General features: G+C 28.9%; 1 protein-coding gene across 1 annotated transcript in view; it reads left to right on the top strand.

The window, feature by feature from the left end:
- DYRK3_1 (Dual specificity tyrosine-phosphorylation-regulated kinase 3) overlaps nucleotides 1-27,428 on the top strand; it is a 68,995-nt gene that overhangs the window by 26,423 nt on the left and 15,144 nt on the right. The window contains exon 2 of the mRNA XM_051208000.1: nucleotides 25,436-25,583. Coding sequence (XP_051069368.1) covers nucleotides 25,436-25,583 — 148 coding nt within the window. The remainder of the gene's footprint in view (nucleotides 1-25,435; nucleotides 25,584-27,428) is intronic.

Genomic DNA, 27,428 nt, shown 5'->3' on the forward strand with positions numbered 1-27,428 from the left:
TGTATGCTGATCGACAGTTCTATAAGAAAGTACTAAATCAAATAACTCTTTTGTTCTTTCATGTGTATTGATTGAATGGTCATAGAATCGATATTGATGAGATATTGTATTTTTCTATGGTGAAAAAATCAACAGTTATTGATTTTTCTCTATATCCAGTAGTTAATAGCTAGAAGAAAATGCGAGTACAGTTTGGAAAATCTCATTGGTTATATATTTTTCTGAATTCTGCATGCTAATTTAAATTGTAATAGAAAAAATAGAAATATTTAATAGTCAATATCTGTTAGTAGTTAGTAGTTGATTAATCACTTGTTCTTATTAAATGAATATTCGAAGAGAGAAAAATTAACTTTTGACAGAAATCAATACGCTGTATATACATATATGCATATGTTTATACATATACCGATATAAAAGAAGCATAATGTTTTCGATACTAGCTAGTATATTTATTATTATTGAGTTATATTATATCTATTTACTTACTTACACATGTCTCTCTTCTTGGAGGAACATAGGCCGCCCATCAGGATTCTTGATCGATCTCTATCTTGGGCAATCAATCCTTTCCAGTTGTTATACATTCTTTGGATGGCTGCTTCGGATTCCCGACACAATGTGTTCCTTAGTTTTCCTCTTTTCCTCTCAGGATTCCAAGTTAGGGCATGCCTTCTGATGCAATTTGATGACTTGCGTAATGTATGTCCTATCCACTTCCGTCTTTTTCTAGTTTCCTCTTCAGTTGGAAGCTGGTTTGTCCTCTCCCACAGTACTTTGTTCCTGATAGTATCTGGCCAACGAATATTGAGTATTTTGCGTAGAAAATTATTTATAAATGCTTGTACCTCCTTGATGATGATTGTAGTAGTTCTCCATATTTCAGCTCCGTACAGCAGGACTGTCTTGACGTTCGTATTGAAAATTGTGTCTTTGATATTGTTCGACAGTTGTTTTGAGTTCCATTTGTTCCTCAATTGTAGGAATGTTCTAGTTTTGCCATTCCTTACCTTGAAGTCTGCGTCGGATCCTCCTTGTCTATCAATGATGCTGTCCAGGTACGTGAAAGTTTCTACTCTTCCAGAGCTTCACCTTCAAGTGTGATTGAATTGGTACCCTGTGTTGTCGTTGAGTTTCTTGCTTTTACCCTCGTGTATGTTGAGGCCTGCTGCTGCACAGGCTTCTGCTATACTAGTTGTATTCATCTGTATTTGTTTGTTTGTTTGTATGGGATAGATGGGTTAGGTCATCTGCAAAGTTCAAATTGTCTAGCTGCACCCAAGCTGTCTATTATATTTCGCGTTTACCCTGAGGTGTTGAGATCTACATAAATATATTATACTGCTGGGCGATATTCTCAAAGTTTATGGTTAGCACCAAACACTTGTTATAAAATTTACCACAGTGCTATCCTACATGGAACGGTTTTTGTAACGCTCATACTACGAACCTGATTTTTAGTACGAGACCAGCACTAAAGATTTTGCACCACGATATTGTATGGTCCATTTCTATCATGAAATTAGCTATATGTTTGATTAACTCAATATTATTGTTTGTACTTATGGTACTTAGTGACCTGAAATTCAAATATCTGATGACTACTAGCACACGGTGTACTAATCCTAAAAAACTTTTTGTCAATTGCTTTAGACCGTACAATATTGTAAAATAATGAAATTTAATACAATCGACTGGTACATTAAGTCGGTATTCTCTGACAATGCATACTTCTTTCCTTGTTATTCCACAAAAATTGGACATTTGGAAAATAGACCAATAATGTTTACTATTTCTGGTGTAAATCAATTGCAGTTCATAATGTAAAATGTCAATTCACACATTCATTGATAAGTTATTGTTCATGGATTAGAGAAGGAAATAAGAAAGAGTCATTTCGATTATAATTAGTGGTATAGAATGTACAATGTTATATTTTAAGAGACTATAGTATTATATACGTTAGATTTAAAAATGGTGAGTGATTGGGTAACATGAATCAGCTTCAAAGAAATGAATGAAGCGTATGTTCAATATTCGTTGGTTGAGATGTCTAAAAAGGTGACAGGGAGTCTACAATCACTAAAATTCAGTCGTGTTGTAGGTTAAGAATATAAGTGAAATTCTCAACGGCTTGAACTATCTCTGTGTTGATACTTGAAACTGAATTTAATCTAGTTTTATTTTTGGTATGTTTGCACTCTGAGCAATCGGTCTTGAATTAGTATATTTGTGTCTTCCCAGAAATAAATTTCAAAACTTTGATTACGTCCCAAAACAACAGAGTAGCGCTAAAGAGTATATATTTAATCTCTTGATTCACATAGACATTTGAATTGCTCTGTTGTCGAGGCTTATCTTTGAAATATACTGTAAGCTACAATAGTACTATCATTATTATCACTACCATTATTACTACTGTTATGATTAATAATAATAATAGTAACATGAGAGAATAAGCCGAAGATGTATGAGAAAAATCAATATTTCAATAATAATCACATAAATTAAGCTTGAAAAGTTCAGTATGCGTAACTGTGTAAAATTATTTACCTACATCAATGAAACTTTCGTTCATATTTATGTTTTTAGTGAACATAAAATATGAACATTATTGTTTTCGTTATTACGCTCTAATTATACTGAAATGAGAAGCAAAATTTTGAGTATTTTTATTCTTACACAACTGTGGACCACACTATGAATGATGGCTTACGTCAGTCACATTTATCATTTAGATAAAAAAAATAAAAAGTGGTGACTGCACGTTAAATAAACTAAGATAACATCATTATTGAGGCGATATTCATCCGGTTTCCTGCTTTTAGCTCTAAACTCCTACAAGACAAATTAGTTACTAACTACTAATTTGTCGTCCGTCTACTGTAATGAATTTTTATTCAGTTAATTTAGACTTCTTCCTGTAATATTCAAGATTTAGGTAATAGTTTACTTATCACATCTTTTTAGCTTTATGCAACTTTCATTATGATCGTAAATATTTACAGACTGTGGTTACTTTTCCAGAATAAAACCAAGTTTTGTTACACAGGTTTTGGTTTATAATATTTTTTCACTAAGGTACAGAGTTTTGGATGAATTTATAGCTTTCCACGATAAGTTTCATTAAAAAGTGTTCTTCCCAAACCATGCTTTGCGCAAGACACGTAATGTAGTCGGCAATGTATGATATTTACTGAATATTGCAACCAATTGTAGTTGGAAATGTTAACCAACAAATACAAGCTCAGCAGTTTGAAGACACCAGGATAACCACGGCTTCTGAATGCTCTGAGTTTGAAACCTATAGGCCTTATATCTGTGTCTTGAGGAGTTGCAGTCTGTTTATTAATCCAAATAAATTGACATGTACCAAAAACCTCATTTTAGTAAATTTACGTTAGAAGTTGTACCACATATAGTACATCAATAACATCCATACTTCTGTAAGATAATACAATGATCCTTAAAAAACTAATCAAGAAATGATTGAAGTGATGACTTAGCTAACATATTTTCAATTCCATTGATAAAAAATATTTTTTCGAAAATATTTCTGACTTAATTTCTGATTCTTCGTTCTTTATAATTCTTCTTCAATGATACAGTGAATTTCTTTCGTCATTTATAATTCTATGGGGCACTGACAATAAAATTTCTCGATCATTGATTTCAGGAGTAGACTATTTAGTTATGCATTAAATGAGATTTAGCCTAGGAATATAAACCGCTTTATTCCTATAAACCATATTGGTTGAATTCAACTTTGGTAACACCCGGAATCAATGTGATAATTATACAGTCAATGTCTAAATCCCTGATGATAACTCCAATCCAATTTACAAAACTTTCTGCAGATCGATATATATATATATATATATATATATATATATATAGGTAGTAAACTGAATTGGTCAGTGATTACATGGATTTGTCATACTTTAGCTCTGTATTTTAAATCGTCAATTTTAAATTGGATTCTGAAATTATCTAATGACATTAAGTTCTGCACAGTCTATATAATTTTGGAAAAAAAGCATCTGGCGTGGAAATTATGATTAATGAATAATAAGCTAATTAATGGAAGTTATAATAAGTTAATGCTAAATAATACAAACAAAACTATGTCTAATATCAGAAAACAACTTGAACTGTACATTGTTTTGACTAATTAGTTGTATGTAGTGTACTGTTTATTTCATGAAATCCCTTATTAAACAATCCTAAATGTTTTATAGGAAAGGACAAAACACGCAAACATCTAGACATAAGAAATGCAACTGATTAATTTCTTTCTTTTTAATGACACAATTCATTATTCATTTTAAGAATAAAACATAAGTGGTAACAAAAACAAACAAAAACCAATTTCTGGTAACAACTAAACTATACAGACTAAATGGGTCGATTAAGTAATTTTCTTTTATTGCATACCAAATACACTTAACTATGCATCATCTCAATAAACAAACAATAACATATACCTATGCATACATACATACATATATACACCCAAGCACACTTATATCAATACAAATATTTACTTTACTGGTTCATGTGAACGTTGTTAAATTTCTATTGAGTGAATTTTTTAAACTTTACCTTTGTCATTCATTTATATGTACAATTATGTATCAAAGCAATAAAGAAGTTCATATGAAGTTTGTCTGAACTAGTTGATGTCTTGGTTTCATTTAAAAAGAATACAAAAACACACAACAAATGTATCTTTATCAGTTTTTACAACAACCATTTTCTTTTTAAAAGATCAAAACTATAATCATATCATCATATGAATGCTTTCATTTTGTTTTTGTTTTCAAAAAAAGGTAATTGATAATGATAAAATAAAGTTGATTGAATTGAATATTGTTTCAAATGACTTAAATAATATGTTAAAACAAAATGCTTTTACGATATAAAGTATGTGAGAAATTTGTAACAAAAGTTATTGCCACACTATTATTGAACATTCAATGTGCATGTTGATGAAGTGTATAGTATGTAATAAGATGGTCAGTAGTGGAGAAGATTTGTAGCTCAGGTGGATGATTTTGGTGGAGTTTTGTTCTCTGAGCTGGATGGTTTGGTCGTGGAGCTTTCATCGTTCTTCTGAACGACATCATCAGCACAAACTACCATCCAGCTCAGAGAACAAGACTCCACCAAAAAAGATGGTCAGTAGTATTGTAAATTTTAATGTTACTGATGAATTTATTGGGTTAATAATAGTCGACTAACTAATATAAGTAGATAAGTGTAAAGAGAATGAAATTGATAACTGGCATATGGTTGTTTGACACTCTCTGACTTATTATAATACATAATTTTTTTGAAATTATACTTGGTGAATAAACAGATAGCAATTATTCATATGAATTAGTATCCAGCCGGTTAGTCAGTCAGTTAATAGGATCTGATATACATAAGTAATGGTTCAGTATAAAGATCAAACTTCACATTAATATAGCAAGAAGATAAAACTACCTAATTGAAAATTCAGTAACTTACCAATGAGAGTACTATCAGTTGTAGTAAGACAAAAACTGCTACTAGAAATATAATTGATAAAAACTAAGTAACATCGGTAAAAACAACATAATTTTAAATTTAGGGAAGCATGAAATATATGACTGATATGACATCAGGATAACCATTTTGCGGCCGTGTCACGGCCAAATCATAATAGAGTAGTAGTTAAACTTGCAATCCTATAATCTAGCACTGACAACAAGATTACCCTTTAAAATATTATAAATGATATATTTTAACATAATAAATAAAGGTGTCAGTTTATTGGAAAGATTTTTATACAAGTAGTTCGAAAGTGAATAAAATTATAGAAATAATTCAGATAGACAATCATCAATAACTAAGGAGTATCAGACAACTGTTTCAGTCTAATTAAATACTCCTTAGAATTGGAAAGTCGTGACGCTCCCGAAAATTGATACTAGGAATATGTGGTTGTACAATGAGTTAAACACCTTTAGACCATGCATTCGATGTAATATGGCTGTCGATGAATTACATCAATGCTTAGGATTATTTATGATCGTTTGAAAAAAAACAATTATTACATGATTGTTGTCATTAATCGATACTAACTAAATCTGTTGACTTGTTTGATCAGTTTTTGAACGTTTGCTCACATATTTATTGTAGTTTTTTTCAATGTGAAAAATATGAGACAAGTGTTGCTTTGTGTTGTTGCACTTTCTGTCACTCGATCAAACTATTTGTTAATCTGCTTAATCCTCATCAAAGCTCTAAACTGCACTTACTGATCAATATATATATGAAGCAACTTATTCATTTAAATATTGAAGATTCATAGCTCAAGGGAATGATTTGTATGAAGTATCGTTTCACAATTTAGTTGATTTAATTATAAGGCGTTTATCATTCTTCTGAATAACATTGTCTGCAAAAATGTCAGGTAGAATTAAAATATCCGAATTTCCTCACATAGAAGTAACAGTGTGTTCTATTGACCTTGATTTTGATCGGTTATTATCGGCCTTTGAACTGAATTGAAATACAACTTTTACTTATAATGCGGAAACTATGAGTTAGTGTTCAACAGAATCAAAATTGTCTGACGGTGTAATTGATTAATAATGTTGTTTCTCAATGAACTATAATGCTTTTACATGAAATAGAAATAAGTAGAATTTAATACATTTTAAACTTCATTACAATAACTGGCTATATATAAGTTCAACAATTGTGCTGACGTACATATACTGAAAAATTGGTTAGTTGACCTTTTGGTTTCTTTGAGAAATTGTCTGACACTGTTCTGGAAAAAGCGCAAAATTATGTGAACATAACTTTTGTGATAGTTTAGCATCAGTAATGAAATTACTGAATACTATGAATTGCTGAGCAACTATGTTGTTGTAGTATGAAAATTCTAAATATTATATACTCATGACACCACCAAACATTCAATGCATAATACTGTAGTCTAACGGGGAGTCTATTAACCATTTGACAACTGAGTTAAAATTGTAAGGTTCTTTGCCAATATATTATGTTTATCAAATGATTACTACTGACCATTTTGACATATTATTAAACCACCATAACTTATGTAATACTACTTATTTAATCATTTTAAGTGGATAATTAATCTGTATCAAATGGATCTTTCTGCACTCACAAAGTTTATTAAATATCTGTTCAAATGAATTTTTCCTCTGATCAATTTTCTATCAGCTTTAATATTATAACTAATTATATATGCATTATATATACATCAATTATTTTTAAAATGATATCATCACTCAGTTAATTTAACAAAACAATATTTCAGAAGGGGTTTTGTGAATATTATAGTAATTTCAATGGTTGAGATCACTAGTCTGTTGTAGCTAAACCACTATGGCAAACCTGGAAGCAACCATTGAAAACAATATTTATTGAGCTTAATTCAATTTCCTTTTGTTGTCAACAATTCATTAGACACAAAAATTAATTCATTTCATTTGACGATTATAATTCATTTGTCCTTACAATATAATTTAAATAACTTTATTAAAACTCTCAATCAACTGTCTAGTAATTACACGGAACTAAATTTTGTTGATACCTTTTATGAATCTACACACAAAATGAATGAATATTAAAGAAAGTGAACAGAATTATCCATCTCATATATGGAAGAAAAAGATACTCAATAAAAAATTATTATTATTATTATTACGTTAATGTACACTTGGATAATGAAACATAATAGTGCATAATAGTGATTTATTTAAGCGGAAAATATTAATTGACAATAAATCAATAATTTTTTATATATTACCGAATCATTTCATTGAAGTTGATCTTATTTGTCTTATAATAAATAAACAATTACCGATATGTAATAAGAAAAGAAAATATATTTTAACTCTACAAAGTGTGACATTTTTAGAAATTGTAGTGTCAGTTATTATGCCAAGTCCATATACCTTATTCTAGCTTCCGGACATCCCATTTTATTCATTCTACTCGAGCCATACTTTGACCTTGTTATTTATTCGTTTATCAATCTAGAGTGTTTTTATATGAGTGTATATGTGTGTGCCCTTCTTATTCCATTAATCACATGTCTGTAGCTTTATTTTGTCTGACTATAAATATTGAGTAACGCTTGACAAAAATGGAGTTGGCTTCCCAGCCATCTTCCATACGTGTCATTTTTGCTCTGCTGTGCTTCATTCGCTTCATGTACGAAATATATGTATTCTCAAGTCAATTCTCGTTATTCGACTTATTTAATTCCGTTATTGGATAACGCGATTCAAGTCGACGATGATATACGAGAATCAGCGATAGCAAACATTCATACAATCATTCGTACGCACTAAATAGGAGTCAGATCCCATCGGGCCACTAAAAAATCATTCATTTTTTAAAAATGAAATCATCCCATAGCACAACTACAAAAGCATGTTATTTTTCAGTATATGGTTGGCCTTAAATAACCAGTAAGATTAATTACATTTATACGTAAGAACAGGATACTATTCACTTTATGGAAAGTTTTATAGATTCCTAATAAGTTTTTCTCTACTTCATAATGAACGTCACTGTATTATGCTAGCTAAATAACCACTAAAAACTAGGAAACACTGAATAGTTTTTTTCGGTTTAGTATGTGACTCCTCAGAAGTTGGAATCCTAAAATCCGTCACCAGGGATCGAACCAAGGACTTTCAATCACACCCTGGAATGCTGAATTTTTTGATCACCGAGCCGGCAACCAATAGTTTACGGGCTTAACTTTAATCAATCCGTAGTATCATACAACCGTTTCTCAATGTAGTCGGTGGCTGTCTCACACTCGACATAGTTGAACACCACTTATCATAACTTCTTACTCGAACTAAAAGAATTTCCTATTGGGGTTAGTCACTAACGTGTACATGAGTGATTACTAATAGGTTTATTTTATATTCAATACAAAACTAAAACTTGTAAATTTGTTTGTCTATTAGACATTTTAATCATTGTCTAAAGATTGAATAAACTCGTGGATAATCGTATAACCTGTTTCATATTCACCTCAGCAAATTGACATAAATGAAATTTTTAAGTCATCCTAACAACCAAAAGGCTATAAACAACAGATACATTTATATGTCATTAATGATATGAAATAGCATTAAAATGATCCAATCCGTATTAAAAGTAATATAATCAAGAAACATATCATCTCAACATTAACAGATTAATAAATAATGGATTTATATACATACAATAACATCGAATTCTGTCAATCATTTCAATTGTTCATAGAAAAATATTTGTCTTCAGTTTAATTAGGTAATTTCAAAAATCACTCCCAAAAACTCAATACTTTATTGTTTTAACTTTATTTATTATTAATGTGTTTTTTTAAAGGTTTTTTTGTAGTCATTTATATAATCTGCCAATCAATCAATCATCCGAACCCTCGACATAAAAAATGAAATGTGAGCAAAGTCAGAAAAAAATGTTGTCATCTAAAATATAATTGATTCGTTCATCAAAATTTTTACATAGTTTCAAAATCTATCCATGTTATTATTACGTTTTGTATGTCAGTTTATTGATTATGAAGATTTCGATTAGTTGAAAGAAAACAAACATAAAACAATGACTGATGAATTATCAGAAAGGAGTTGGTGGAGATTTTTCGAAATTCCAATGGCTGAAATCATGAGTCAATTGAAACTAGACAAACCTGGAAAACCTGCAAGCACTGGACGGTCGTTTCGTCCTATTGTGGGACTCCTCAGCAGTGAGCATCCACGATCCCGCCCCCACTGTGAGATTCGAACTCAGGACCTATCGGTTTCGCGCGCGAGCGCTCAATCATTAGATCACTAAGCCTCCATCCAACAATGTTAATGTCTAACTTTAAATTTCAAGTAACTTAGGATGAATGGATGTGTATTTTTATTTTTAGAAATTACATAAACTAGTGTGTTTTTGTTTTGCTTTGTTTTTATTGTATATTTCTTATTTGTCAGTTTCATCTATTAAAGTTTAGTGTTGCTTTTCTTTAACAAAGCTGACACTCCAGTTAGTTTGGTTAGTTAGCTTTTCATTGTGTTATTCTCATCTTGTAAAATATAGTAGCTTAGGCTGAGAAACAGCGTTATGTCTGATGTCAAGTTGTCTTTTTATGCTTTTCTCATATTGAATCCGTTTGAAAGATAAAATGATCAGAATTGTTCATTTGTAGTCTCAGTTATTCGTTTGTATATTATCAAGATTCATAATGTATTATATAATTTATCTTGGGAGATTTAAGAGAGATTATTGTAAAATAAATCAATTGGCGTGATTATTCTTAACAGTTTTTTTAATAGTTGCATTCATGAAAAGGATTTCAGCTGTGTTTATAAAACTACCCACATCCAATATATGTCTGTTATAAAGATTAGTAGGATAAAAGATTAGACTACCTTTTAAGCTTAACTAAATCTCTATCTTGGCTTCTGTATGTAATAAAAGTGATACATTCTGTTTACTGTTTTTGTATTATAATATTCTTTTCACTATCTAAAAATGGTAAATCTCTAAAAGGAAATTGACAGAACAAATATAGTTGACAGACCTTGTGAATGTAACTTTAAAGAGGATAGTAATTGATGTTATTCGAAAAGTCATGAATAATTAAAGTAATATGAACGAGTTTCTTGTTCCATGCTCTTTATTTCTGAACACTATTTTAGAACGTATTTATGTACACGGACATTTACATACAAATTAAATGCCTTTTTGCTACTTAATTGATAAAAGTTTTACTAAACGTGTTGTTATCATTCAGCCAATAAATTTTACTAGAATGATCGTCATTTCTGAACTTTATTTGATTATTGGTTATATAATAAAACTATAATTGTGCATAATAATGTCACTGGCTGAGAGGTCAACACTGAAGTACTCGAGCGGCAAATTACCTTCTTCAGGGTTGAGATATTTTCAAATAGCCGACCACTCACCATTAACTAATGTAATGTTTGTCTCATCATTAAAGTTATTCGAATTCTATCGACATCCCGATAGTATATGTATTGCCTAGTCATTTTGAGAAGTAACCAAACTGCAAATTGATCAATAGAATTTGATCAATACTAGAGATAAGACAAACTTCACATTGATTGCCTTAAGGTATTTAATGAACATAGAAGATTGTTTGACAGATGGTTCAAACTTCTTACTATTTTCTTCAGTCTAAACAACTAAGACGTATCACTAATTACTAAGTAAAAACAAGTATGCTCCATAGTCAAGTACCTAAACTTGTTGCTAACTTTTTGATATCTATTGATTACCACAAAAGTTTTAGAAAAATTATTATTCCTTAAACTAAGTTAATAACTTTTTTTCCAACTTTAAATATTTGACGAAATTTTAGAATCAATAATCAAATAGTCTGATAAACAAAATTATTCAAGTGTTCATTTAGATCATTCTATTTAACATTTTATAAAATTACAATGTCTACTCATAGTCTCAATGATACATGTTCATACGAATGTGCACATACACACACACACAAAGAGAGAGAGAGAGAAGTAATGAAAAATACTTGAAAATAAATAGAAGTACATATTTTTTTGTTACCAGTTAAATATTATCAATATTATTTTATATTATAGTCTGTAACAAAACATAATAAAAATAAAATGTACATATATCGTGTAACATTTGATAGATTTTTCCATTATAAACACTCAAAAAAACTTATTAATACAATCTATACATATTTGTTATTGAGTCATATGAATTATGCACAATAATATGTCATTATAGTTCTGGTTAGATTATAGACTATTCTCTAATTGAAACTTTGTTTTAATAGAATCAATAAAACGTTTACAGTTACTTAGTTTCTTTGATTCCTCTACCACCCACCCCCCTTAATGGAAATGCTGGTAAGAATTTGAAATAATAAAAGTATTCTATAGCTCATGTGAATAGGTTTTATTTTGAAATCGACTTCATTTATATTATATGAATGAATGAGTGATCTATCAATCTACTGATTATCAGATCAAATGCTTTTAATCTAAATCTAATCATAAAATCCATATTTTCTCAAAATTTATTGCTTTTAATGTTAATTTGACAAATGAATTAATCAATTGAGAAAAAACTATGAACTAATGAGAAGCACCATCTGATCAATGTTATCATTTGAAAACCAGTCTGTTCAGATAACATGTTGTCATTTGTAATATAGAACATTCATATAACCAAATATGATCATTAGCGTTTTCTTCATAATATTTGCTCATTAGACTAGGATAAGCAAAATATTTTTTTTTTATTTGACTGATAGATATTTTATCTGTGAGAAAAAAATACAAGACAAATTGTTTCATTGTTGAAATCCACTTTAAATCGATAGTACATAGTGATAATGAGTCTTAGATGAAAATTATTTTTAAAAAAACATTTATGCGATTTTTATCAACCGGCATTAGTTTAATGATGAAACTCACTTATTAAGTTATACATTATTCCTCACTAAAGTTATATAAGTATACACATACCAACATATAAAAGATTTTAATGGAGGTAAACAAATTACTTCACAACTAAAATACAAATATATTCCGAAATGGTGTCTTGAATTCAGAACATCGATCGATTCACATGTTTTTTTTTCATCGAAAAAAAGGTAAATTATGTAGTAAACTAAAAAGCACACATCCATTCATTGTTTTTCGTAGTTTTAATGTGCGGTTATACGTGTTTAATAGATTATGAAATGAGAAAATGTTACTAATTTTTTAGTATTTAGTATTTATAGCTTTGAATGACAATAAATAACATTTTATCTCAAAAAAAGGAAGCAAACAAACCCCAACGAATATTTTGAAGTAAAACGTGTGTAGGTATGCAAGTACAAGTGTATGTATTTCAATGTAGATAATGCCATATGTACTAAATAGGACAGAAACCATTTAGTTATATAGATTATATACATAAAATTATTTATTATATTGAATGATTGTATACAGGCTGAATGTAAATAAGCATTTTTTTAATATTTACCATTTGCTTACGAAAAAGTAACATCATTCTGCCAACCTACTTCCATCTATATCTGGTTATTAAATAATTGAAATCGATAATCAACAGTTAATTGATCTTTTTTCAACATATCAAAGAAAGCTTTTTTTCATATTCAACAGGTTCTTCAGTAGATCACTATATATATATATACATATATCAGATCAGTGAAATAGTCATGTTGTGAATGAAACTTGAAATACCAGTTATTACAGTGTAAATCTATGTTAGCTTGAGATTTGATACAATTTTACAATTGTCTATTATCACTGATTGTATAAAGCAAAATTACTTACCATTCCAATACACTGATTGCTTTAAGAATATTTCTAAAATTATATCTAACCTATAGAACAATATTTTCCATAAGGAAATACAAATAAAATCATACTAATTGTTCAATTAATTAAATTCATTTATAAGTAATTAAAACAAATTATAAGAACTTACAAATAGTCTTTAATATGATTACTGAAACTAATTCACTAAATTTTTTTGAACTTTCTATTAAATTACTTATACATATTACTGAACTACATGATGCATTAAATCAAACAATTAAATAATATTTATTTTCTTACAGTAAAAATAGAAAATGAAGTGAATAGTTCGGTACATTTGTTTAACAGTAAAAATGTAACAAATAAATTACGCGATTAGGGCAAAAGAAAGAAAAGTGGAATGTGTAACAGAATTAACTAGTTAAGACTAATATTCATCATAACTTCCTATTCTTTCTTGAATTAGCCATATGACATTCAGAAAATCTCCTATAAATATGTAAATCATTGTAAAATAAATGAAAATTGTGGATATATGATCATTACATTTTCCGGTTTCTATATATTAAAAGTACTGTTTTTCCGCTAATAGTATAATAAATTATAATAATATATATATATATATATATATATATATATATATATATATATATAGTACATGAGGACTGGAATACACACTACTTATAACAATGTAATTAGGCACGATGTAAATGAAATATTTGTTCTATGATGTAAAGCAAGAAAAGCCTATTTCCCTTATATACAATTTTGATATTATAAGAACTGAATATTTTTCAATGTACTAATATCTTTTCACATTAGCCCATGACAAATACTATTTGACAAAAGATGTAAGGGTAATTGTTTGTTTAGGATAAATACAATATATGGCAAAAGTGAGAAACAGCCTGTTGAGAAATGTAGTGATAATGAAAATAAGTGGATAGGCTTTTGATATGACTATTTCATCTATAACGTTAGACTGTGAAAATACACTGAAAAGAGAGTTTAGAAGAAAATGACAAAATGCATGTTCAATTAATGCATGAATAGTGCATCAAATTTACTTGGGACTTGAAAAAATTCTCATTTAGTGCACAAAACATTCAAGACCGTCTATGAAGAAAACGTGGTGAAGAAAATAAACTTTTTAGATTGATTAAGCGTTCCAATGAAGACCTCGAAAACTCTAAGGATAAGGACAGACTAAAACGACAGTCAACCAAGTACGTTGACGAAAACACTAAATATGTATTGTGGCCTCTGCCGTAAAAAACTTCCGAATTTCTGTTTAGACAATTTTTTTCGAACGGGATTTCAGTAAAATATTTGTGGTTCAGGGACGGTTAGACAGTATTAGAACAATTTACAGGGATATTTTGAGTAATGATCGAGATAAGTGTTTTGACACGACTAACGAGTATTTTGAGTGGCAAAGTTTTGACTTAACTTTTGTAAAGTGAAATATTATAACCTCATTTTCCGAATTAACTTGACAGAAAGCCTCTTCCACTCAAAAATTCGGACAATCCCACCATGAAAAATTTTGGCATTTTTCGATACAGCTAATAATTAGCAGTTTAATTTACTGGAAATTGATTAGACTATCTGTTATTTAGTATATTATATATATATTATATATATATATATATATATATATATATATATAGTTCAGACACGTAGAAATTGGAACTGTAGTTGTTAATAACATTGGATGATTGTAGTACAATGCTTTAACCATTAGTTGGCGAAATATTAGTCTAGCGCTCGTCGCGAAAACTAAAAGTCTATGAAAAGTCGTAAGTACTCACTGTTTAAGAACCTTATACCAAAACGGAATAACTGTTTAGTGCACTCTGGTTTTCAATGAACCTCACTTGGGGTCAGTTTTTCACGAGCACCACTTACTAATTAAACTAATCTCTACGACACTCATCTAATAACATTCTTACTAATTTCCTGCTATTAAATCAAAAATTGTTGAAGGTGAATATGTACCACACAACTAAGGTTTATTGCCTATTGTATATCTAACTGAATTTAACCTTTTGTATCTTAGATAACAAAATAAACTATGAAAACAATAAGTTATTGATATGCAATAAACTGTCTAGTCTGGTAAACATTACCGTTCTAAGAAATTCATGGTGGTTGTAATTTGTTATATTATAGGAGTTGTAAAATGTAATACTCTTTTGATTATTATACATAATTGTTTAAAAAGACACTGAATTTTTTAATTTCTGTTGCATTAAAAATAGTAACATAACTACTATATAAGTCAGTTACTCTAGGATAACATAAGATTTACGAAAAATAACTGTACCCGCAGTGATAATAATAACAAAAACACTTATTCAAAATGTTTTGTTTTAGTGAACTAATTCTATAAAGAAATTATTTCAAGGTTAACAATTGCATGTTTAAAATAACATACTCGCTTATACATAAATATTCACATCAACATAAAGATGAATACATGCACATATTAGAGTTTATTGTGTGATCCTTTAAAGGAAATAATGTATGTTATCTGCTATCAACTGGTCGATGGTCACTAATTATATATTGGTAATAATTTTTTATTCGAAAATACCAAAGTTTGAATACTTTTATTTTTGTACATCAAATACACTTTGTCATATGAGCTTTAACGAATTGGTTATACGAAAAAAAGAAAGGAAATATATTTGTATGATTCTTTCTATGTGCATATGTATGTATATTTTGATTTGTTCATTCTTTTGGAAAAGATTCTAAATTTCTTCAAATTATTAAGTTTTGGACATTCATAAATAATTGATTGAAATTGAAATAAAGGAAACGAAAATAATATTTATTTGAACCGTCATTTGGACAAGCTTATTTTAAAACATGTCAACAATTTTCACCATCCAATTATACACAAAAGAATAGGTGGTTCATTGAAATAATATAGGATCATGTTTATTTTGTTAAATAGAAATGTTTTGTAAAGAATGAGATAGGAGAAGAAAATTTACTACAGTTGTAAATTAAACATTGAAGTACATCTGTTCGTTACTTAGTACACAAAAATTTGAAGTTTTTCGAAAATTTTAGGGTAATCTGATTGTATCTCTGTTGAAATATTCTTCATTTTTGGTGATACATTTGCCAAACTCTTTAGCTGTTTAGTTGTCTCACGTTTTATGGCCTACACATAATCTAAGACACATCCTCCCATGATCGCTACTTATTTCATGTGAAGATTAGTGTTGAACTAGCAAGACTATTATTTTCTGGAATTGATAGCGCACAGTGTTTTTAATCAGTGCAATATTCTATACTTCCAACTTCTGGTACCGAGTCAAAAATTTTCAGAGCTGTGTTTTTCAATTTTATCAATGTACCATCTGTTCAACCTTAATGAATCAGCTTGTATATTTATTACACAGACCATGAATACATTTGGTTTTCGGATATCCATACGACATGAATAATAATAGGATTGATTAGATAATTTTCTAAAACGCAATGGTTTTCTTACATGAATAAATGGTAAAAAAGAATAAAGCGGTAAATTAATAATGTTTTCAACTAAATATCAAAGTAGTAAGCTTAGTAGTGCAATAATTTACTGAACACTTTCGATCTTGGTTTTTTAGTGAGATTTTGTACTTTCATCACTATGGAGATATTTTAACTCCGTAGAAGTTGAAAGGAAGTGATATAATATAAACCTTTAAGGCAAGATCTTAGATCAAGAAAATTCCAGAGAATTTTGATGAAAAAAACAGATAGTAATTTATGAAGTTGATTAATCCAAGGGATGATGAAAATTAATACATTTTTCAGTACTTTTATCGAAAAACTTTAAAATAAGAAATATCTGTTACCTGGTTAAGAAAATAATAACTGAATGATGTTGTTAACACTATGAAAATTTACTTTCAATGTTAAACTCTTCAATTTGATCAATTACATTATCATTCTCTTTCACAGATTTCCTTTCAAGTAATATTTAGTTTTAATAATGATTTCATTAACCTGCTGTAATGATTATAGATAATCAGAACAAATCTATCCATTGTAGTTTATCAAATAATCTCCAGCTAAGCTAAGAATAACTCTTTTAATTGTCCAAGCTTACTCTTTTTAAGATAAATCCTGAGTAATGTTTAAACACAAGAAATATATAGCTTAAAGAATTTAACCAAACAATTCACAAAAGTGACATTTTGAATGATAATAATATACATGATATATAAGTTGATATAGTCATAAAATTGATTCAAACAAATAGTAACGAGCAAAATGGCAATTAGATGATAATAATAATAATAAGGAGAAGAATAAAGTAGTTCATTAAGTAGAGATAAAATGATATTTACCTCGAAAAAAAATTATGGTAACACATAAAACTGAATCGTATAGAATGTATCGTATCAATTGTTCATATTTTTTTGTAATGAAACAATATCTATTTTTCGACTCATTGATTACATCATCATGTAAGTTATTGATTGTAAGAATTAAAAAAGAAAATCAATAATGAAAGTATTATGATTACCAGAATGATTGGTTGACAATATTTTGACACGATTGTTTTATTTATTCAGTGTTTTACTTACAGTACTGATCAAGAAATATCATCAAACAACCAATAATAAATATCATAGAACTTTGTAGAATAAAGTATTAATTCATAATTAACATCTGCATTACTGTACAAACCTTAATTATCTTCAGTCAGTTGAAGATAAGGTTTAAATTTCATCCTGTTAACTTGACTGTACTAGTCATACACTGAAATAGTTAGCTATAGATCAAGAAGAAAGTTATTCATAGCTTATATAATAATTATTTAAGGTGTCGGATGAAATTTGGGATTGGCTAACGTTAGGGAAAATCTTCACCACTAGTCAAAGAGTTACTAAATTTTAAGATGAATAGTTACTTTATTCCAGTCTGTGTCAACCAGTTAAAATGTTCAGATTTAATATTCCCTGTGTTGCCATTTTATTCAATTCGAATTAAAAACTATAAATAATCAATCAATTGGTCTCAAAAATCAAATAGAATATTTCAAATAAACAAATCGGTTAGCTACTAGAATCATTCGCATCTCGTTGTATATAATTTTTTAGTATAGTTTTTTAGAAAGGTTGATCTTTTTTAATTTTTTTGTAGTAAAATGATTTATCATCAATGCAATATAATTTGGAAAATGTAGAATTGAAGATACATAGAGAAAAAGAAACAAACGTACAGAGTGAGAGGAAAGTGAAAAGAAGATTATCTGAGTATGTTTACATGAAATAAGTATAGACAATTTCTAAATAGTTCTTTTTTTAACAAATAAGAAAATGTATATACCATTCTACCAAAATTGAATTTTAAGGAGCCATGGTAATTAATTGGGCAAATGTTTAACACTATTCGTCACTAATAACGTTGTAGAATAAATTATCACAGTGACAGTGAGACTAAATTTTAAAAACTAAAATTTATATTTTAAAATAAATAATTTCAAGTTCCAATATTAAAATAAGTCATATGAGTTCATTGAAATTTATAGATATAAATTTTCATTAGCAGATATGAAACTGATTCTTTGATTAGTTCAATGTTTAAAATGAATCCACAATGGTTAGAGACTGTCAGAGAGAGTGAGAGAAAAAGAAAGAAAATGCGAAATAAAACGATTAAAAATGTACACTGTAAAGTATTTTTCAATAGCGTTTTATAATTCTGTGTTGTCAATTAAATAAAAACCTAATTCAAACCATTAAATAAGTACATATAGATGAAATATACATTAGGGACCACTGTTTTATTTCATAACTTCTGTGAATTATACTCAACTGTTTAAGTTGATAGAAGCAGATAAAGTAAGATTGAAGTCACTTCTATTTTCGAAAAATCAACTTTTTTTCAAATACCTACACTTTGATTCTATGACTGTTTGATGCTTTTAAGTAAAATTTTTTTAATTCGTACTAAAAACTACCTCCAATTATTTTCGTTTTTGATTAAAATTATAAAATTGACAAAGTAGTTAGTTTTATTTACCAATGTCTTAAACCTTAGAAATACTACATAGCAACAAAATTAATTAATTTTACATTATAAATCTATTTTATATTGGTCTTCATAAGAAAAAAATATAAACGACAGTTACTTTTCAATAATAAATTGTAATCACCATAGAAATCTTTATGTGTATTAAGTTGAATTTGTTGGTTATTTTGAATAATTTAATGATTATTTTAGACGATTGTATTAGAATTTATGTTAAATATTTTACAAAGATCTGTTTTTCATAAACACAATCAATTGAATCATTGATGATATTCTGTTCGAAATAATAATGACCTTGTATGTTGGCTATATTTGATATTTCCTTTAGACTAATCAATGTCAGTGAAAAGGTAGAAAACATGTTTATTTCTTAATCTATTAGCGTTTATTTATTGGTGTTTGATGTAAGCATTTTGTGTATTTTTTAAAATTAAGAAATACCAACTAAAATATGTTTTTATGTTCATTTATTGCATAACTATACCTAATAATAAGTTTGTAGGTATCATTATCAAGGTCTGGCTTGATAATTTTGAAGAAATTGAGCATTGAGTAGATTTTTATAAATAAATTAATATATTTGAAAAATCTCAAAGAGTAGAAAAATCAAACTTTCCGTTTCGTGACTTCGTGTAAGCCACTTATTATTCTCTGAAGAAGTGACTTACACAAAGTCAGGAAACGTCAGAAAATCTAATTTTTCTACTCATTGATATACCTAATAATATAAAAAATGTTTGTATACGGAAAAGAGTTGAGTAAATATTCCATAAAAGATACTGATTATTAATAAAATATTCATTTGTATAAAGAGGTAAAATATTATCTTTGATTATCTACCTATTAAGATGTTTCAATCTTTAAAGAATAATGATTAAGGCAATATCGAGGCATGCGCACAGTATGCATATATGCGAATAACAGACTGATCAAGTGCAGTCTTTAACCTCAATGGGAAGAGTCAAGCATAACAATACCAAGTGAATTTAAAAGAAACTTAGTCAAAAAATAAAACATTCTGTAAGATGAACTATTAACGAAACAAAAATCCAAATCCATAAAACACAATTAAATCAATTTTAAATAAAGTTATTATTTTTCATGAATTTTTATTCCAGAATGAGGGTTTGTGGAGATTGTAGTAATTTTAATGGTTGAATTCATGAGCTGATGTAAGCTAAACTTTCGTTGAAAACCTGGAGTGAGAAGCTGTGACCAGTGGAATCCAATCCGTGTTGGGTAGAGACAGGTATCTACCTTAGACAATAGATGAGTAGTTGCACAAGATCATATATCAATTGAGTTTAGACATTAACAGCGTTTTATAACGGCCCAGTGGTCTAGAGTTTAAGTGTTTGCGCGCGAGTTGGAAGTCTGCGGGTTCGAATACCGCGTGCATGATCGTGGACGCGCACTGCTGAGGAGTCCAATACTAGAACGAAACGACCGTTCAGTGCTTCCAGGTTTTCAGTGGCGATCTTGCTTAATGTGATCAGTAATAATTGCTATTTTTGGCAAATGGTCATTATAATTCGTGTTTCACTTAATAGATTAAAAAGAATTTCTTGAAGTTTACCTATAGATTTTTCTTTTTTGGTGGTTACAGGGGTTTAGAAAAGACCGACATAAATACTTTTTCACACACACATTGTTTTGGATTTGTCAAGTATATGGACAATGTAAATGTGTTTGGAAAGATTATGGTCACTCTAACTACATTCTCTTTATTCAGTGAATGTCTCATAATTATTAATTATGTATAATAAAATGGTATTTTCTTAGCGTATACCATTCTGTTTGTATGAACTAATCATCGTTTCTTGTAGACAATATATGACTTGACATTAATTGTTAGTTAAAATGGAATAAACCATGAACAAACGGGAGATTACTTCACGATGATTACGTAAATTCCAGTACTTTTTCGTATTCATATTTAAAACATTATGCTAATGAATAAAATGAAATACAGAGATATGTAATGTTTAAATTAGCAGACCGAATAGTTTTCGGTTCCCTATGGAGGAAATTGGTAATAACGTTTGATTATTTCTGATAGTGTTAAGTTTTCTAAATTGAATGATACATTATGAATTCCTCATCGCCTTTTTTTCCTAAAAACACAATCAGAGAAGAAATAATACTGTATACGAAATGGCTACTCAATGAATTTTTCATTACACAGTACTTGAACAACAGTATTTACCAATAGAGATATATTTTAATTTTAAAACAGTGTAATACACGAGTCGAATTAAAGTTGTTGTCTTGTTTATTTGATTGAAACAGCTAACTTCACTCGAATTTATAAACAGTATATTGTATTTATGTAAACGCGTTGTTTTAATTCTGTTATTGATTAATTTAACTACCTATGTCCTGATTAGTTCTGCAAAATCAATGTGAAATTATCCTCTTACTGGTTATATTTACGATTGCGTAATATATATGTGTTGCCTATGTTCTTTGAAATGACTACTTATTTTCATTGTATTAAAGTAGAAGAATGATTTTTTATCAAAATAATATCACATGATAAACAATCAAATATCATTTATATCAGTAAAACTATTTGATGAAAAAAAAAACACAACAACAGATGAACACAGGTGATTAAGCCATGTGTTTCTCTTAGAAAGGAAAACAACAACGAAATAAGCGGTTGTCGATTTTTTACAAATATACATTAGACATTTGTCTATATCTAAAATAGAAAAATATATACTGATCTTGTGAAATATAAGAATGCAAATACATTAATCAATCTATAAAACAATATATGGTCATTTAGTTATATACAATAAATGATAGAATAATAAAACAATAGTGTTATTCATTTATTTCAGTTATTACTTTTAGGGATATAGTAACTTTATGAAATTTTTATTATATGTTCTACTTTTAAAAGATTTTTTGATACAATAAAAAGATATGAATTTTCGAAACTATTTGGTAGTATGTTGGCCTACGGATAGCATCGTTGCAACTTCTTGTGTATGTGGAACATTTTCTTCTTGATGATTGGAGTATAACAGCAGCTCCCTTGAATCTAGTCTTTGTTGTTCAATCTGCATACAATGTGTTTCACTGACTCCGACCACCTCCAAGTTGTATCTTTTCATTTCTACAGCAATTTGGATGACTCTTCAGGTCTCCCACGTTGTACGAGCATTCCATGTACGTAAATTAATGGTTGCTTTGATTGTCAGAAGGGGCATCAGCCTTGTGACTTCCGAAGGAACTCGGCTTTCATCATAAGGCGTCACAACTCTTCTAAATAAGACCTAGCTTTCAGGGCAGAGTTTAAATGGCTTAAATTATTTTTTTCCGGTTAGCGTTTTTTAGCAATTTAGTTTTCTAAAGGATGGAGTCGCTAACCCCATGCCAAGCCCTTCTCCTTTATCGGGGCTTGGGATCGGCAGTAGCCCCAGAGGGGCTTCAGGTGGAGTTCGCCTACGACCTATATTTAATTAAATAATTATGTCTTATAACAATGAAATGAAGTACATTAACACGGAAGGATAAGGTTAAAAATCAAAGATTTCTGTAACTACTGAAGCTCAGTTAAATTATCACTATGACAATTGTATAATTCACTTTACTAGTATTTTTTTAAATTTGTAATATCTCTTCACTCCAAATAATATTATCCTGTGACTAGAATAACATAAACCTGAATAAATGTCGAACAGTATGATAATTAATCTCTAGCTCTCTTATGCTAAATGCTAACAACACTTTCCCAATACTAATAAACTGAACAAAAATCTCAATGAATTAAAAATGAAAAGTAAATACATGTTTCTATTCGAAAAAAACAATGTTGTATTCACTTACTCACTACCATTGTTTTTATGATTTTAAAAAAAATGAATATCTTTTATTTATTACAAACCTTGATAACAGTTTTGTTTGGAACATTTCATCGCGTGACATCAGCTAATAGTGTCAATTACCGAAGATACATGTCATGGTAACATATGATGTTCACTATTTATATTTTACATTGGACAACGTTCATAAATTAATAGGATGAAACCAACATTGATATTTTTTTAAAAAAGAAAACAGCCTTAGTTTTATTTTGTATGTCTACAATTTTGTTTATAATGTCTAGAATAATAGAGAAATAAAAAATAAACAACCGTAATAACAATAATATTTTCAACAATAATTCTAGATAAATTACTTATATACAGTATTTAAACAACCTGATAAATTAAAACAGAGTAAAAGCTACAAGGTCTATTGGATAAAATGAATTCATCAATTTATTTTCCAACATCTCATATACTGTAAACAACTTTAGTTAGTGTAATTGTGATAGGTATCCTAAACTATAGGACATAAAACTATATTTTCTTCATTTTAATTACTCATAACTAACATCTTTTCTGCACGTTTAACTACGTATTAATCTTAATTATATTTAATATCTTTTGTGACCTATTCTCATTATAATATTGTATTTCATTTTAAAACATTTACATTAATTACACTGTTTCAATAAGGATTTAACACATATTATACCATATTACATCATGGATTTACCAAAACTTAATGTATTGTAAACAGTTCACAGCATCAAACTGAAATTACCTGAAGTTAATTATTATTCAATATATATATGACAAGTTTTTATTGTAAAGATTATGTATTATTTAAAATGAAAACAATTGTTTGATTATCAGCTTATATCATTAACAGAATTATTGTGAAACAGAAATCAATAGGTGAATATATTAATTGAATTTAGAACTTCCTATAAATGTACATTATGTGATAGTAGTTTGTAATTGTAAATCAATCGTCAAACTATAAAAAAATCCTATTAATAATCTTGAAGAATATAAATATATATTTTGTGTTATGTAGAGTAGAAAATGATAACTAAAGAGTGTTTAGTCAGAATGGACAGAAAGTGTTTTTCGTTATACAGATGATATCAATCTATGATTATAATAGTGTTTAAATGATTATCTGTCGACAAATCTAACAGAATAGTGAAATTCTCTTCAGACTATTATAAACCTATATTTAATTGATTTGTTCATGATGCGTAAATTTTTTTTAAAGTAAAAGGTTGCTTATTAATGTTTAGATTCTTTTCTAAATTTATTGATACTTCATAAAAAATAATTAGATAGTTTGCTCTCGACTACTCGTGAGTAGTGCATATTCCATTGTACAATAAATCCATTCTGATTTTTCAAATTTTTCCGTTGGTTTACAATCTTTTAGTGATAAGATGAAATTTATCGATTTTAATTTCAAGTAATGTCTAACAGAGTATGTTGTGGTTAAACTGTGCTTCTATGAGCAGAATGATTATAAGTTAGGTTTAGTCGATAATCGAACCATTTCATATTATTCTAATAGTTGAGATCATGAGTCAATTGAAGCTAGACCACTATGGAAAACGTGGAAGCACTGGACGGTCATTTCGTCCTATTGTGAGACTTTTCAGCAGTGATCATTCACGATCCCGCCCCCTCTCGCGAGATTCGAACACAGGATCCATCAGTCTCGTGCACGAGTGCCTAACCTCTAGATCACTGAGCCGGAACCCAACCGGCTTCAACTAATCCGATAAATTGAGCGACACATCCACCATTGTCATCAGTGACTTACTATCTAACAACAACATCGGTTGAAATTCACTGGTCACTGCTGTAAAATACTGTAAATCTAGATAATCTGATCCACATATAAATAGTTATTGATAAGACTTTATCATTAATTTAAACAATATCTATTAACTGATTCAATTAATTTAATGATAATATTGTATTTTATTTTATTATAATCGACAATTTCATTCAGTCTACCAAATATTAGACTGTTAGACTAGATGATAATCATTCACTCTCTTGTTCTTTTTCCTTTATCCTTCATAAACTACAGATTTACACACTTTTCTAATATAAACCATTGCTCAAAAGTCAATTTACAGAATTTCAACAATAATTATTACTTAGTAATTAAACAACTAATAATTAATAAATAATAATTAATTAAATTATTTTCTTTTTTCATTTTTTTCTCAACAGATTTTCTATGTAGGTTGTACAGCTGATAAACATTCAATATCAAATTGCCCACAATTTTCTATGCAAAAATTTAATAATCAAATATTACAATATTCAAATGATAAAGTAAATCCATATCATAATAATAACAATAATAATAATAATCCAGGTAGATCAAGTTCATATGTTAATGATCTTTTCCCATTTGATTTATAAGAATTATGTTATATTAGTGACTAATGTTTATAACTTTCCAATAAAATAATAAACTTGCTTTTGTTTATATTTTTTCTAAGCTACTGAAAACATTTATCATTTAAATTATTTAAAAAAAATAATAATTTATATAGTTTCAGTATATTCAATATCATTATTAACACAAATGAACCAAATTACTGAAATTGATCAAAGATTTTTAATAATATAAAAGAAATGTTTATTATTAAGAGTACTGATAAAGTCTATTTGAAAGAAATTCAAAAATATTAGTTCATGTACTTATTTCTGTCTGAGAATTATTTAGGCTCATTCTTTTGAATACATTTCAAGGGTATCTGTGACGTTTTACTTAAATAATAAACTAAATTTATAAGATATAGTTCTGTAGTTATTGAAGTCAATAACTTTATTCAAGGTCCTTTTGTAATTCAAATCAACTGTAAAATTTAACTTCATGGAAATAAGCTCAATGAAGAATTGTTTTTAAGAGGAAAGAATATTATTTGAATGACATGTAAAAAAAATTAGCGAAAAATAATTAGTTCACTTGGTGTTGTTTTACTTGTATCTTCCCATTGTTATTTAGGATTGCAATTGATCAGTCTCATGTTGGCATATATGCATCCTATGCGGATTGACTCGATATAGCTCTGAGTCACAAGCTTTTTAATCAAAAACGGGTAGTGGCTAGCAGCAGGCGGCAAGTTTCATCCCATTTGGAACTCGTCAGCTGGATGCATCCGCATTCCACAGTTGATGTTCACTCTGGGACTCGAACTGAGTACTGTTCGCTCCACTGCTAACCATTATCCATTTTTGCTTAAAAAGCTTGTGACTTAAGGCTATATAGAGACAATTCGCACAGGATGCACATATGCCAATACGAGACTGATCAATTGTAATCCTAAATGACAATGAGAAAGTACAAGTAAATCAACACCAAGTGAATTTAAACTTCACCCGATTGCACAAGCAGATGGCTATAAGGAAACAGTAGATAAGCGGATAATGCGATGACGTTTGAAGCGAAAGATACTGGGTTCGAGTCCCAGAGTGTACATCAACTATGGAATGCAGGTACATCCAGCTGACGAGTCCCAAATAGAACGAACCGCGCCTACTGGATTCCACTGCTAGCCGCTATCCATCTTTGCTTAGAAAGTGGTTATTTTATCCTAGATCTTAACTCTTCAATACTACATACACAGTTAGATTACATGAACTAAAACATCAATCGTTGTCGGTAGTGAAATAGAAGGCGACAAATAAATTATATATATCGTGGATTGGTTGAAGTTAGACATTAACACTTTTGGATGCCTGTTCAGTGGTCTAGTGGTTAAGCGCATGCGCGCGAAACTGATAAGTCCTGAATTCGTATGTCGTGAGGGGCGGGATCGTGGATGCTCACTGCTGAGGAGTACCACAATAGGACGAAACGGCCGTTCAGTGCTTCCATGTTCTCCATGGTTGTCTAGCTTCAATTGACTCATGATTTCAACCATTAAATTATATGAGAATCGTTATTTGTTGGAAACAAGTGATTAAAGAAGAAATCTTATTCATCAAAATTTGAGTTGGTGTCTTTTAGGTAGAATGTTTTACAAGAGAAAGATGATAATCTACCCCTTGTCGTTTTTACGGTTTCGAGCATTTTTGACATCGAATAGTCATAAAATAGAACGCAGTTAGTACAGCCTAGTGTTTACTGTTTGCTTCTTCACGTCAAATATCCAGTAATGGATAGTTTCAATGTACCGTTTTTGCATCAATGAATGTAGTAGTGACACCTTTT

This window comes from Schistosoma haematobium, chromosome 3, assembly GCF_000699445.3.
Source record: "Schistosoma haematobium chromosome 3, whole genome shotgun sequence".
Lineage (NCBI taxonomy): Eukaryota > Metazoa > Platyhelminthes > Trematoda > Strigeidida > Schistosomatidae > Schistosoma > Schistosoma haematobium.